The 15,775-nt window shown below is 37.9% G+C and overlaps 1 protein-coding gene across 2 annotated transcripts; it reads right to left on the bottom strand.

Moving 5' to 3' along the window:
• Positions 1–981: 981 nt before the first annotated feature.
• On the bottom strand, positions 982–15,263 carry ANP32E (acidic nuclear phosphoprotein 32 family member E). 2 transcript variants are annotated; one of them, XM_061408049.1, is made up of 7 exons: positions 14,863–15,256; positions 11,747–11,896; positions 11,146–11,268; positions 10,259–10,424; positions 9,022–9,194; positions 4,405–4,462; positions 982–3,538 (listed from the first exon to the last, which is right to left on the bottom strand). In XM_061408049.1, exons 1-7 carry the CDS (start codon positions 14,914–14,916, stop codon positions 3,468–3,470), a joined length of 795 nt encoding a protein of 264 aa, XP_061264033.1. In that variant the 5' UTR covers positions 14,917–15,256; the 3' UTR covers positions 982–3,467. The 2 variants fall into 2 exon arrangements, with proteins under 2 accessions (XP_061264033.1, XP_061264044.1); XM_061408060.1 differs by lacking the exons at positions 982–3,538; positions 4,405–4,462; positions 10,259–10,424 and having other exon boundaries at positions 9,039–9,194; positions 14,863–15,263.
• Between the last annotated feature and the right edge of the window lie 512 nt (positions 15,264–15,775).

Raw genomic sequence — 15,775 nt, 5'->3', positions numbered from 1 at the left:
GATACTGGAGTGGGTTGCCATTTCCTTCTCCAGAGGATCTTACCTACCCAGGGATAGAACCCAGGTCTCCTACACTGCAGGCAGATTCTTTACCAACTGAACTATGAGGGAAGGAATAAACAATACTTAAGTGTTTTTGAATCCCATTCTCTCAAAGAATGGCTTCATTATCTAACATCTCCACCAAAAACTAGTGTTATTACTACCATCATCTTTAACCTAGAAGGTTTAAGTTTTGAATTGTTTTAAGCCATAAAACCAGAAAATACCATACTAATTTCAATAATCCCTGCAGTTGAAATGTACTTCAGTATTTTCCATCTCTCAGGAGGCAGAGTTCCATAATTAAAATACATGAAAACATTACTTAACATTATACTTGTTTCTTGACTTTATCAAATTCCAGAGTTGCCTACAAATGAAACTTTTAAAAAACCACTTATCACAAGAAAACCAAAATGAGAGCAGATCAAGTTTGTTTCAGGTTGGATTTACTCAAGATAAACATGCAAGAATTATTTGTATTTATATTATCTAAGAACTCTGAAGATAAACATACAGTACTAATGGAGACTTTAGCCTCATTTTAGAAAACTATTTGCTGTACAAGAGGTTTATAATCACTTTGGGTATCTATAAACAATAGTTACTTCAACTGTAGATATTAAGTTATTACTTCAAATCAAAATACAAAAAGTACTGGCTCAGTTTGCAATCCCTTGGGAAAAGCTAATGAGTTAAACTATTACACTGTATTATCTCATATCACATTCGTGTTTGAATGTTAACTTTCAAGCTGATTCTGTTTTAGGAAAGACCTTCAAAGCCCCAATGGTGATGTTCAAAAAATGAATGTCATACAGTGAAACTAATCAGTAACAACTCTTCAATTTATTTGAAGCAATTCACTTTCAAAAACTTTAAATTACAGCAGTCACAGAAAAAAACAAGGGTCAGAAACAATAAAATAATAATCAGTACTGACTTTTTTTGTTTGTTTTTAACACTGTCATGGCTTTATTCAAAACACAGTTGCACAAAAGTATTAACTTCAAAGTTTTCAAGGAGGGTCTTGAGGAATTTAACACACTATATACATACTGCCATACAAAGAGCATTAAAATAGGACCAAAAACTTCTACAAAATATAAAACCCACCCTTACTTATTTGCATGAAAATATCACCCACAAAGCTAAATAACTCTTAGAAAGTTATTTGGAGGCTCTAAGTGTTGTTTTCAAACCAAAGAACTCTTAATTTTGATCATTTCGATTGCACAGTAAGATGACTGATAACAAAGTCAATATATAGATTTAACTTTTAAAGTATCTTATAATCTGGCATATTATGCAATAAGAATTCTTAAAACAGGGTATTATAATTGTTAAAAAGGAGTAAAATGTTAGCCTTTTGGAGATTCCAACCCCCCAACTAAACTTATCCCAACAGTTTTATTTCAGTTATGCAGCTTTTTTAGTTTATCCAGAAATAACTTTGTAATTTTTTACTTTAAAACCCTGTCATACATTTTAAACTAAGAAAGAAGTAATACTATTCTTAGTAATTTAAATGTGTCCCAGTATGAAAGTGTAACCAACTAATTTGCTGATACTTTTTAAAAACTTACACATATTCAAAACAAAGGGGAAAAAATTTTTAGCTAGCCAAAATTAAGAAAGCAATTTCCTTGAACATGGAGCCTCCACAACAACAAAAAAGATGTACTTGCCTACTCATAATATTATATTTAGTAGTTGTATAAGGAAACACACACTCGGTTATCCCAAATGTTTCTATTTTTAATAGACATCTACCTGAAAACAAATCTTAATATTGATTTAGTTTCAAATATTTTCCCAGCTGTCCAGTGTATTCCAATTAAATGCTATAACTGGTAATAATGCTTTAAAACTATACAAAGAATAAAGGTTCTGCTCAGAAAAATTAGAACTACTTTGCAGTGTGTGCATTCTTAAGTCGGTTCAGTCATGTCTGACTCTTTGCAGTCCTATGGATTATAGCCACTCAGGCCCCTCTGTCCCTGGGATTCTCCAGGCAAGAATAATGGAATGGGTTGCCATGCCCTCTTCCAGGGGATCTTCCCAACTCAGGGATCAAACCCGCATCTCTTATGTCTCCTGTACTGGCAAGTGAATTCTTTACCACTAGTGCTACCTGGGAAGCCCATGCTTTGCAAAGTGGTATCTAAATCATTTGGAAAGCTAATCTGATTTGAATGTCTCATTATTACCAGGCAATTGTTCTGACTTTCAGAGAAGGCAATGGCACCCCACTCCAGTACTCCTGCCTGGAAAATCCCATGGATGGAGGAGCCTGGTAGGCTCCAGTCCATGGGGTCGCAAAGAGTCAGACACGACTGAGTGACTTCACTTTCACTTTGAGGAACACAGTGCTGCTTCCAAGAGTCTCCTCTGTTCTTTTCTTTCTCCATCTTCCTAAGTCTGTATATCTTGTCAAGAAAGATTTACAGTAAGCAGAGTCTGTTGCATAAAACTGTATTGATAATAATATCCGTATTTCAGAAAATACTCAGTTTCTTTCACTTAGCTTGTTTAAGACTGACACAGGTCTGAAAAGGTGGTTGAGGTATAAAACAGAGTCATCCTGGGTGTCCCTATTTCCCAACTGTTTTTTGAGAAGAGGGAAGGGAGTGAAACAAGAAAGGAAGGTGATCATAAGAGAATCACTGAGAGGAAAACAACAGTGCACACTTAAAATAACAACCGTTGGCAGGCCATGATCTTCAGCTGGAACAAGAAAGGGCTCACCTACATGTCTCTCAACTCAGTATAAGCAATTTTTCCTTGAAAACAAAAATCTTAGTCACCTAGCTTAAAAGGTTTTAGAAGGCTCCACAAATGCCATGAACTATATTGTTGAATAGAACCTTTACTATTCTGCTCCTACTTTCCAAGCTATTCGTGTGACAAAAAAGCACTCAATTACCCTCAGCCCAAAAAAAGGCACTGCCTTCATACTAAAGATCTCCGGGTTGCCTCTAAAAAAATAACCAACTTAGCATTCAAGAGACTATTTTCATTCCAGATTTCAGCCAACTGTGATTTCAGTGAATTTATAAATAACTTTAAAACCCTATGAATGAAATGCACCATACTATGCCTGTGTAAAAGCGATATTTTAATTATGCTAAAAATGACTAATACAATGAGCTTTAATTAGAAAATTTAAGATTCTAAATAAACTGCTAGGGAATTTCACAATGGGGGGGGTCAATGAAAATTTTTCTCTACATACAATATGATCATTAACAGACTAGTTAATCTTATTTGGAATGATAAGGCAAAAATAGTAAAACCACACTTTTCCTATAAAAAGTTACAACATTATATTCTGGAGGGATAGCTATCATACAAGAAGAAACAAAGAAGATGTGATCACTCTATTGCACACCCAGGAACATTAGGAAATCTGGTCTTAGAATGATCTAGTCATCTTCTTCCTCTCCATCATCTTCAGCATCTCGTTTCCTCTTTTCCCCTCGAAGACCTTCTTCTTCTGAAAAAATAAAAGGAAAACTGTTCATAATACTTAATTTTAAATGAATATATGTTAGGCTACAAAATTTTCAATCTGTCTTAAAGTTAATGGCACAAGAAAATTATAGGTTAGGTTTCCCCTCTGCATTACTTTTAAGTTCAGTATTGAAACAACCTTAATAGACTTAGAAATCCATAAATAATGACAGCTTGCTATGCACCCTTGTGGCCAAATCATGAAGTACAGATCAAGAAACATTAATGGAACTGTTACTAAATTTTTAAATTTCTTGAAAGACCTAGGTAAAGAGAGTGAAGTGAAGTGGAGTGGAGTTACTCAGTCGTGTCTGACTCTTTTCGACCCCGTCGACTGTAGCCTACCAGGCTCCTCCCTCCATGGGATTCTCCAGGCAAGAGTACTGGAGTGGGGTGCCAGTTCCTTCTCCAGGGGATCTTCCTGATCGAAGCCGGATCTCCCACATTCCAGGCAGACACTTTAACCTCCAAGCCACCAGGGAAGCCCAATGAGAGGGCAAATCTAAAACAGGCATTATCTGGAGTTCAACTGCTCTTCTCTCATAAATAAGGTTTTACCCTCTTCAAAATGAAAGGCTATAAAAAAATAATAAATTGAGCTTATGGTCCCATTATCTCTTCATTCCTGTTTTGAAACAAATGTTATAAGCTGTTTTTTTTTTTTCTTTTAAATGGAATTAATGAATGTCCTGAGAAAATTCCTCTTTAAAAAGGTTTTATACCTTTCAAGGAATTGTGTGATATGTTACCAATATCAAAGAGATCAGTGATAATTTGAATTATAGACACAGTCTTTAAAACCCATGAATAAAGGCTTTTTAGGATTTTTGAATGGCTAATGTAACTCACCCTCTTCTTCTTCTTCTTCTTCCCCTTCTTCAACATAGTCATCATCATCTTCTTCATCCTTGAGAGTCAAATATTCAGTTTGAATATGACACAAATAAACTTATTTAAAAACAGAAATAGACTCACAGACACAGAAAACAAACTTATGGTTACCAAAGGGGATGAAGGAGGGATAAATTGGGAGTTTGGGATTAGGAGCTATAAACTACTATATACATAAAATAAATAAACAACAAGGTCCTACTGTATAGCACAAGGATCTAATATCCTGCAATAAACCAAAATGGAAAAGATTATGAAAAAGTGTATGTGTGTGTGTGTGTGTATATATATATCTCTGAATCACTTTGTTATATACCAGAAACTAACACAACACTGGAAATCAACTATACTCCAGTTAAAAGAAAAAATTCAGTTTGAGAATAAACAACCCATGACATGGGCTTTTCACCCTGTGATAACAATATATTCCAACAGGAAAAAAATATATGGTCATCCTGTGTTCTAACAACCTCTGCCTAACTTACAGAGGTCTTTTTAAAAGCCTAACTAAATCTAGTTTCTTCATGAAAATAAGTTATGGTTGAGAACAACAATGTTCAAAAGAACTTTCTGCAAAAACGGAAAATGTTCTGTATCTGTGCTGTTCAATGCAGTAACCACTGGTCACACACAGCCAACTGAACATCTGAAATGTGACCAGTGCAAATGAGGAACTGAATTTTATTTTAACTAAATAAGCAAATGTACCCAGTGGCTAACAGACAGAGTAATTATTGACTATTTCAAAGATAGTCTTCTGTTTCATAGACTGAGGAAGGAATCACCTGAATTGTAGCTCCAACACAGTTATATGTATGGAGTAAGTCACTTAATCTCTCTGGACCTCAGTTTTCCAATCAATGAAAGAAGTATTCATCTAGAAAGATCTGTAAGTTCTTTCTACATCTAAAAATCTACATAGCAAAATAGCAAATATCAATAAAAATCACAATAAAATTTGATCTCTAACTTGTGGGAGTTTTGGATAACTAAGATTTAAACACAGCCTTCAAACATCATAACCTTTTTTTTTTTTTTAAGCAAATTGGGATAAAACCTCTAAAATGCATTGCACACTTCTACCATTTTATGCTAAACCTTTTCCTTGAATTATCATAGTCACCATTTTGACGGTGAGCAGTATACTAATTAGTATATGCCAATTTCCTCAAAGACTATTAATATATGTAATATGGTTTTCTCCTTTTTAAAGTGACTCTTGGCCTCTACTTTGAGTTGTATCTTTTCCTAACGCCTGCTCTTTTACAGTTACTTACAATGTCAATTTTAATCTGCTATGGATTCAGAAACTAGATCAATAAGCTTACCAAAGAACTGAATATAAAAGAGAAAATAGGTTTAGATTAACAGCTTGAATATTCTCCCACAAAGAAAACGTCTTTTGTTACTTAGACCTTTTACACTTTTACATTTTAAACATTACTGCCTTGTGCTTGGTTGTGTTCCAGATGGTTAAGTTCTAATATATATTTTTAAAAATGCAATCAATCTAGGGACCCCCTCCAATCTCAAAACAGTGTACACCTCCTTAAAATAGTTTAAAATGGCAAATGTTAAAAACTGCTTGGTAGTTAAGAAAAACTTGGATGACCACCTTTTTCAAAATAACCACAGCTCCATTTGTATCTAGAAATATTAATCAGAACCTATTTTTCCCCCATTTAGCTTGAAGCCCCTGAGAAACTAAACTGCATGACACATATCAGAAACCGTTCTCAGTCAATTCAAACCTTAAAACACGCCATACCAGGACATCCAAGCTACAAAAAGCATAAGCAACTGATGCGGTAGCAAATAAACTAAGCAACTATAGTAAAAATCAGGAAAATGTGTGGGCTTATACTCACATAAAAAAGGAAGAGAAGCGGGTAGAGGAGAGAGGGGAGAGAAGAGTAGGGAAAGGGAGAGGAAAAGGAGAAAGTAAAGAACATTTTTTTAAACACTTCAATCTGCAAGGAATGACAAATGAGGGTATTTAAATATTTATAAATTAAAAAAAAAAATCAAACCATTTGAAATACTAATCACATGTATTCCATGGTAATTTAGAAAAGCTGAACTTTAAAAAGCAAATTATTTCTCTGGATTTTGTTTTATACAAAACATGATTAATCAATTCATGTTTTTATGCCCTTTTAAAAAATATATCATCTTTTTATGCCTTTAAAAAAATATATATCATCTAGAGACTTCCCTGGTGGTCCTTTGGCTACAACTCAGTGCTTACAAGGCAGGGAGTGTGGAGTTCAGAAAACTAAATCCTGTGTGCTACAATGAAGACCCAGCACAGCTAAACACACACACGCGCACGCGCGCACACACACACACACACACAAAATCTATTAGATTACCAGATATTTGCTCTGTAAAGATTATGGTCTTTTCCTAATTAGTGATTTATAAAATGTTTCCTCATTTGTGTTAATACTGTGAATAGTGCAAAAACACGGTAATTCCCAGTTCTCCTAAATCCTCCATCTCCATTTTTAATGAAGTATACTACATATTACTCCTTCTTTATACATATTAATTCCTTACATCTGAAGAGCAGCTGAAATAGAAATAACTCAAACAAAAAAGTAGCTAATCAAATATCATTTCTATTTCCTTCTAATTTTTTTTTTAATCTTACTTTCTGAAGGTTCTCTGGCTCTTAGCTTCTAAAAACAAGACTTCATTTTAAAAAACACCCAAATTACCTCATCATGATCGATAACTTCTGGACTCAGCTACCTGGGTACCACATTGACTTAATGTTGTATATATTATCTTAAAGATGTTTGCTCTATACTTCACCACATCATTTTTAGTTAATATTTCCCAATACTCAACAGAAGGATGAATATAAACATTCAAAGTTAGCTGAAGGTCATTTTTAAATGACTTAATACTATTTAAAGAAGAATTATTGGCACAGAAAGTAAAAGTCAACTGCAAGGACTGGTGGTTTAGTGGTTAGGACTCTACTTCCACTGTAGTAGGGGCATGGGTTTGATCTCTGATCAGGGAACTAAGGTCACACAAATGGAGCAGTGCAGCCAAAGGCAAAAAAAAGTCAAATTACAAAATAACAAGTCTATTATTTTACTAAATAAATTAAAACTTATGGGGAAAATATTCAAGTTGTATGCTGATAAAAACTGAATAGGTTGCCTTTCTCCCTGAATACTTACAAGTTCTATTCTTCATTATTGTAAAGATCCTAACTCACTAAGGCTCCAAGCAAATTTAAGTGCCATTTTTTTCCTACACTAGTTTCATATTTAAAATGGTATCAGAGAAAAATCATCATTAATCAGTGATACTGTTTAAGTAATGTAAAAGTCATTAGGAAAACAAATAAAAATACAATTTCTAATCTAAATAAGAGGTTATTTTTAATAATAAATATTAAATTATGAATGATGAAAACAAAACTCAATAATTTTATATTAAGAGAAAACTTAATAACTTATCTAAACTCCCAGCAATTACAGATCATTCATTCTAGTCAACTGACATTTCCCGTGAACCTACTATGTCCCAATCAATGTATTAGATGCTGAGACACAAAGATGAATACCCCTTCCCTAAAGGAGCCATCTAGTAGAAAGTGGCCAAATAAGTTTTTACAAAATGTCTACAGGTTCAAAGGTAAAAGAGGAAGGAGTTGTCTGTCCCTTTAAAATTACAGAAAGCTTCAATAATGAGGCAACTCCAGAGCTGAATGTTTAAAGGATCATGAGGCACAATGTGAGTAGTGGTTACACAAGTGTGTACATATATAATATTTCATGGAGTTGTACATAAAATCGGTCCACTTTACATGCTTTAGTATATTGATGTTTACCTGAGAAAAAAGAAAAGTTCATTAGAAGGCATGGCTAGCAAGTCGTTTCGGATAAAGTAAACAATGTGTGTACAGAAAGGCAGTAATAGCTTCGTGTGATGATTTAATTCGGTACTAAGGGAGATGAAGCTAGAGAAGGAAGCAGAGGCTAGATAATGGAGGGCCTTGTATACCGTGGTGGTAACAGGGAAACATTAAAGGGTTTCAAGCAGGCTAGTGATACAATCACATTTGCATGCAGACCACACAGGCAAGCACTGCGGAGGATACACCTAAGTAGTAACGCTGTTCTCAGAGAGACCATTTAGAAAACTACTGGAAAAGCATAAGCAAAAAATAATTAGGGGAAAGGAAAGTTTCCATGAGTGCCTACAACGTGCCAGCAACTAGGTACTTCACACGTATTAGTCTATTAAATCCTCAACGACTCTGAAGTTGGTATAAATCTCAGTTGTATAAATGCATAAAATGGGCTCAGAAACACTTGTAAAATGTTTCCACTATACCATGCTACTGAGGGAAAGATGGATTTGAAAGATATCTGGGAGGCAAAATCATAGGGTTTATGATTATCTGGATATACTATGAACTGGGGGGCAGTGGGGAAAAAAAGCAGGTGGATACACAGAGCTGTGAAAAGAACTCTCAAATTTCTACACAACTTACTTTTTATATTAATGCTATGCCTAAAGAGTTAATTTTCTCTATTCATAAGGTCTATTCACCTGAATTTCTTCTTTCATCAAGTATGAGAGGCCCACCTCCTCTTCTCCCTCTCCCAGTTCTGAGCCTGCTTCATCTTCATCCTCATCCTCCTCTTCTTCTTCCTCCTCTTCCTCATATCCTTCAGGTGGACCAGCTTCATCTTCTTCTTCCTCTTCATCATCTTCATCTCCATCTTTTAGAATATTTTAAAAGATGAGCAAACGTCTGGGCAAATATTTTTGCTCTGGCCCCTCAGATTCTTAAGCCAATGGGTAGAAAGTATCTCAGGGTGATTTTTTTTTTAAGATTTCTCTTTTATAACATCCCTATTTACTATTTGAGAAATACAGTATCTAAACATTAAAATTTTCCCAATGTATAGATTCTCTTAAAAACATACTTCATAGTCTTTAAAACCTGTCAATCATTCCATCATTTTGTAACACTGTTTATCCATCCAATTTCTTCTTTCAAGTGAATTACTTTTCAACCAATAGCAACAGTGTCCCATCACTAACAACAGCTGTTCTGTCATCTTATCTATTAGTCACCCATTGATCTGAAAATGTTCAACTCCTAGAACATTTCTATCACCCCCTACAAAAAAAAAACCTATATCCATTAATAGTCACTCACTATTCTCCTCTCCCAGATCCCTAACAATCATTACTCTACTTTCTGTCTCTATGAATTTGCCTACGAATTTGAGGCAAATGCCACACATATTGTATGACATTTCATATAAACAGTGTCACACAATATGTGGCTTTCTGAATATGGCTTCTTTCACTTAGCAGAATGTTTTCAAGGTTCACACACATTGTAGCATGGATCAGTACTTCAGTCATTTTTATGGCTGATTAAGATTCCATTGTATGGATATATCACATTTTGCTTATCTGTTATATACTTGTTTCTACTCTGTGACTTTTATGGATAATTATGTGATGAATGGTTTTTGGTTTGTTTTTAATACTATTTTAAAAGTTACCCCCCCCCAAAAAAAGTTACCATTTTACTGAGTAGTGGTGAGGTTTACATAAATATAAAATTTCATGGAGCTTAATATTATAATAACCATTAAATTCCCCAAAGCAATCAGAAATCTGAACAAATACAGGACTAGGGCTGTGGGTTTTAAGTTTTTCTTGTCTTACATATTTTATTCCCTACACTTAAATACCCAAGTCCAATCTAATTTACTAGCTAGGGTACAGGCTATAATTGTGACACATTTATAGTATTAAGAATGATTACCCTCATCATCCTCCTCTTCTGAGTCTGGTGCTTCATTATCCTCCTGGTCAAATCCATCTAAGTATGTGATTTGCTGCAGCAGTTCAAAAATACTTTCTCTGTAATCTTCCAGGTTTGTGATCTCACAGTTAAACAAGTCAAGACTCTTCAAATTTTTAAGATTTTGCTAGAAAGGTAAAAAGTAAAAAATTACATTCACGATTTAAAATCTCATGTTATTCCTTTTTAATTCATGAACCAGAAAATGTATAGAACTTGAAGTCAAGAGAATTCCAGATGTTTAGAATTTTCTAATGAAGGGTTATTATATCGAGCACAGTTAATTCTAATAGGCCCTCGCAGGTAAACACCACAAGAGCAGGAACTCTCTTTCGTTCACTGCTATCTCTAGCACCTGGCTTAGTGCTTTGCCTGCAGTGGCACTCAATATACTTTGTTGACTGAATCTGTGCATAAAGAGGCAACAACAATAACATGGTTAGTTTAAATCCACAATCAACTTTATTTTCAACAATTTCAACCTCCCCCAAGCTTTTTTTGCTAAGTTTTCAGAGTTTCACTTCATCTCCTTTCCTTCCCTCATACCAGGAAACTAGGAGCAAATAATGAAATAACTCAAAAAATAATCAAGAAAGAAGGAACAGAATTTAAGAAAATACTGGAAATTTTACAACCAGATATTCAACTCCTGAAGTTGATGATAAAATAAATTTCCTACTGATTTAAACATTTATCTGAATGTTTTATAATATTCAGATAAATCACAACATATAATAAACTCAAAAGTTTCACAAGAGTGAATTACAAGTCAATAGGATAAAACTCAAACAAATATCAGAAAATTCAACCAAAAAAAAGCAAGTCCCGAGACAAACCTTTCCACTTACCAAAGCTTCTACTGTACTGAGATCTTTGATTTTGTTTCCACTCAAATTGAGGTAGGTAAGATTTGGGCATTTCTCTGCCAGGACTTCCAAGCCTCCAGAAATTATATTGTCACTAAGTTCCAACTATATATTCAACATGAGAAGAAAACAAAGAATGGCAAAGGCTTAGGACACATTAAACATTTCTAAAATATTATCAATTTAAAGAAGAAAACAACTGTCATTCTCTTTGCCTTCAAGAAAGACTTTCAGAAGTCTTTAATTTCCAAATTCCCATCTATGATTGCCAAATAAAATATTAGAATCTCTATAGACTTCTAACCAGGTTTGGTTGCAGTTGTATAATAGTTGTATTTTACGCTTCAGAGAAAAACATTTGGTAGGTGTTAAATTCATGTCATAAAGTGATTTCATTATTAACTTTCCACAACCAAAGCAATATTACAGTGGATTTCAAAATGCTAAACAACCCATTTTCTTACCTCTAGAAACATAGAGGCTTCTAATTAAAAGGCAGAATCATCATTTCATGTGGGAAAAAATGTGCGTAATAGCCCTTGACATCAAAATCATGATACTCTCATGCCTAATGCCAACTTACCTTCCGAAGTTTATTTAAGCTGGGCAGCCGGGCCAGTGAACTTAGTTCCACATTAGCCATACTCAGAAACTCTAGTTTTTTAAAAGTATCATTCAGGCCCTCAATTTCCCCATTGACACAGAGGCAATTATCAAGGACCAATTCTGTTACCTAGGAGAGAGAATATGAATGATTCTTCAGTTTGTTTAGCAAAAAGACCTGGATCCTGACACTCTGGAAACATGAATATTAAAACCACCAATCCCCTTATATAGATCCTTTTCATTCTCCCCCAAAATCGAAACACAAAGTCTGATATCTTAAGTTAATTTTTTAAAATTTAAACTTGGGCTAAGACATTCAATGCCTGCTTCAAATCACTAATAAAAAAATTTTTTTAATATATATTTATTTATTTAGCTGCACTGGGTCTTAGTTGCAGCATGTGGTATCTAGTTCTCTGACCAGGGATTGAACCTGGGTCTCTTGCATTGGGAGTACAGAGTCTTGCCCACTGGACCACCAGGGATGTCCCACTAATTAAAAAAAAATTTTTTTAATTGCATAAGAAATAAAGCTTTGAAAAAAGTCCCATGTGAAACTTGTTTCTGACACGTGTGAAAAGGACCCTCAACATCAGGGCATATATTTATGCAGTAAGGAGACACCGAGGTTACTGAGAAAGGATTTAAATAAGCCCTAAAATGGCAGGGAGAAGAAAGGCAATTGTTTTATTCCCTCTTTCACTTTGAAACCCCCTTATCTTTGGTTGTCACCGTAACTCAAAAATACGTTGTTACCTTTGATGAAGAAACATTAGAAAGCTCCTTCTCAGACAGCCCAGCTTTCAGATGTTCTTTGTTCTAATATCAGTATCACCCAGAACAACACATCCTTGACTAAATGTTATTTTCCCCTGCCACCCTGGTAGAATTTCTGTAACTTCTCCCCAGTCGTGGAAGGGCAGATGCTGGATCCTCTATCCCGTCAGAGTTGGAGCACAAAACTTTCTGGTGTGGGCCTAAATGTACTTAAACCTAGAAGGGAGGCAGGAAACCTTGGCCCTCCATTCTCAATGTAAAAATATGTTTGAGATATTTTGAGAAATAAATGTTATCAACTAGGAATGCCACCTTCTCTATTTGAACATGACATGGTATTTCAGGAAGTAAAGGAAGGCATCATAATCTGTTTAGAGCGGAAGAAGTCAAGGCCTAGAAGGTTAGCATGACTGCCTGGGGTCAGTCACAGGTGGGGCAGGGCTGTGCCTGCACTCAGTCTGAGACTTCTAGTCTAGCTGAGTGGAGGAAAGGGCCACTAGATTTGGTGTCAGAAAACCAGTTTTTCCACTTGAGTAAGTAACTTCACTGCCCTGAGACTCCGTTTGCTAATTTGGATTCTAAAACAATACCATCCACCTTACAAGTTGGTCGGAAGTAGTAAAGTAAATAACAAACTCGAAGAGTGCTTTGTAAACTGTAAAGGGCTATTCAAATATAAGAGACCGTTATTACACCACAGGGGAAGGAGAGGCTGCAAAAAAGTGACATCCGGGACTCCCCAAAACTGGCGAGAAAATTACTAGGGATAGAACAGGTATAAAAGTGGGGGAGGAGGGGCAAACCCACTTTTCCAACCAAGACATAAAAGCCCATTCGAAATGTGTGCTTCTGCGAGACAGCTTTTTAACTTTGATTTTGTTTTTTCCTTAAGTCCTTAAAGAGTAGGCCCTAGGAAACTTCAAGTTATCTATGGGATGATAGTAGTGACTCTTTTTCCTCCTCCCTGCCCCCCCACCAATTTTATGGAAAGATATTTTCTAAAAAGTACGTAAAGATCTCGGATTCCCACTCCTCACGCCGTTACAACCTACCGAAAGGACCCTACGCTGGTACGCACAAGCACCACCTCTACCCCTCCCGAAAAAAAATATACCCCTTATATTGCAATTCTAGGGTTTATTTCGAAGGCTGCAATTAGCAAGACACTAGACGTTTTCCACTGAGACCAGAAACGCGAGGTTCCTCGCTGGCTATGGGCCCCGCTTTCGCGACCTGCCGCTCCGACCGACGGGAAACCCCAGAAGGGGCGGGGACTCCCCAACGAAAAAAGGGGTCGCCCCCCAGCCCGCGTTCCCCCCAGCGCCTCTGCCCCGGGCGGGGAGGACTGGGTGAAGTCGAGAAGGCTCCCTCCAAAAAGGAGGCGGAAACGCCTTCCGCCCGACCCCCGAAAAGTTGACCGCGACTCGCCTCACGTGGCCCCTCCCAAGCCTGTCTCTTTAACTAAGGCGACAGCAGCGAGAGCGCATCATTTAGTTTCGCCGAACCTATCTTTAAGACGCGAAACTTCTACGACCCATTTGTTTAGTTTTGTGAAATCGTCTCCCGGGATGAAAACTGGAGTTGCAGCCTCCACGACACGACACGCCGAGCCGAATTTTGTTACACCGCGGGAGGACGAAGGGGATAAAGTCTCGTGTCCCCTCCCCACCTCCGGTCACTACGACGAGTCCCAAAACTTCCTCGCGGCCAGAGAACCAGCCGCTGACCCAGATTCCCCCTGGCGGCGGTCGGCGCGCGCCGCTTCCCGGGGGAGTGGGCGCCGCCGGCAGCCCGCGGTCCTTCCGACTACGCAAGCGACCCCAACCAGCGCCCGGCGCGACGTCGTCGAACGCCCAGGGGCCTCGAGGCCGGGGACGCCCCCTGGCCCAAAAAAAGTGTTGGCAGCACTGCAGAAAAGTTGGACTAACTTCTCAGGCGACGATGGCTGCGGCAGAGGCGAATGGGACTGAGGGGTCGCGCCCACGCCGCCGGCCCTAAGGAGCAGAAACGTGGGCAGCGAAGCCGCTGAACCATCCCCAACACCCCGCTTCCCGCCCCCACGAGGCCACGACGCCTGACTCGAGGGGAGAAGGGGCTAAGCCCCCAAGCACACACAAAAACGCCCCCTAGAAACTTAAACCCTTCGCCATTTTAAGATTTTAATGATTTAAAAGTTAAAATTGAATATCTCCCTCCAGCCCTACCCAGATGGGGGTTAATTCATTACCCCTCCCCACACACCCACCAGGACCCCCAGAAACCCGATCCTCCGAATACAGGGCTCGTAAGGAAGGGGAGGGGGCTGAGTCATCTCACCTCCTCCGGGGCTCTGTCCCTTAACTCCAGGTTAATCCTCTTCTTCATCTCCATGTCCTCCTCCTGCTCTTCTGCTACTACTCTCCTCCCTTACCTTTTCCTGCTTTTCCTACTACCCCCAACCCTAAATTTTTAAAAGATTTGGAAATGAATGAAAAGAAAGGCAAATATAAACGCCCACCACCACCAGATAGGTATGGGGAAGAAAGAAGAGAATCGCAAATGGAGTCCAAGGAGTTGGGACTCTAACTCGGCTGCCCCCACCTCCTTGTCCACACACTCGCGCGCGCACTCACACGCACACACATACACACACCCTCAGTTCCTTCCCCTTCAATGGCTGCTCGGAGACTGAGCCTCCATGACACGGCACCGCCAACCCCCTGGCCTACACTCCACCCACCTCCCGAATGTATTGGTGGATTCTTCGGCATCTCACTACTCGATTGGGTTACATAAATGTCTATCAGTCTTTAGGGCGGACCTGAACCAGAAACAGTGTGTTTACTGGCTGCGACCAAGCGCGCAGTTAACTCCGATAGGTCCAGGAAGGTGTTCGTCCCGGAGAAATGATTTTGAATCCCAGCAGCCCCCCTCCTTTTCTTTGTGTGATTGGCGCGCTTTCTCTAGGCTATCGGACGGTTCTGAAGCTTGTTGGATTTGTTTTTGTTTTTGTTTTTGTCTTGTCTGTTTTTAATGTTAAAGGAAGGAAGAAAACATCCTTCTTACGGGCGGAAGTTGTGAGACAGATAATTCAGCACACTGCACCCACTCGCTCCTGGCGGTTTTAAAACGCAGCTATTGCTTTGCAGCCAAGGTGAACAGCAACGTGCTCACCACGTAAAAAGCATGCCTTCGTGGCAATGTCCTGCAGGAGACAGGCTTCTGGTGCAGAACCAGAACAGGGATAAAG

Source organism: Bos javanicus, chromosome 3 (assembly GCF_032452875.1).
Source record: "Bos javanicus breed banteng chromosome 3, ARS-OSU_banteng_1.0, whole genome shotgun sequence".
In the NCBI taxonomy this organism is placed as follows: domain Eukaryota; kingdom Metazoa; phylum Chordata; class Mammalia; order Artiodactyla; family Bovidae; genus Bos; species Bos javanicus.
Note: the sequence above shows the minus strand (reverse complement) of the source record. Positions and strands in the feature narration are given on the sequence as shown.

Coding starts and splice junctions, on each gene's coding strand:
- ANP32E (XM_061408049.1), bottom strand. CDS start 14,916: ATGGAGATGAAGAAGAGGATTAACCTGGAGTTAAGGGACAGAGCCCCG. Junction 11,269..11,746: donor GCTTAAATAAACTTCGGAAG/GTAAGTTGGCAT, acceptor TTGAATATATAG/TTGGAACTTAGTGACAATAT. Junction 10,425..11,145: donor TCAGTACAGTAGAAGCTTTG/GTAAGTGGAAAG, acceptor TTACCTTTCTAG/CAAAATCTTAAAAATTTGAA.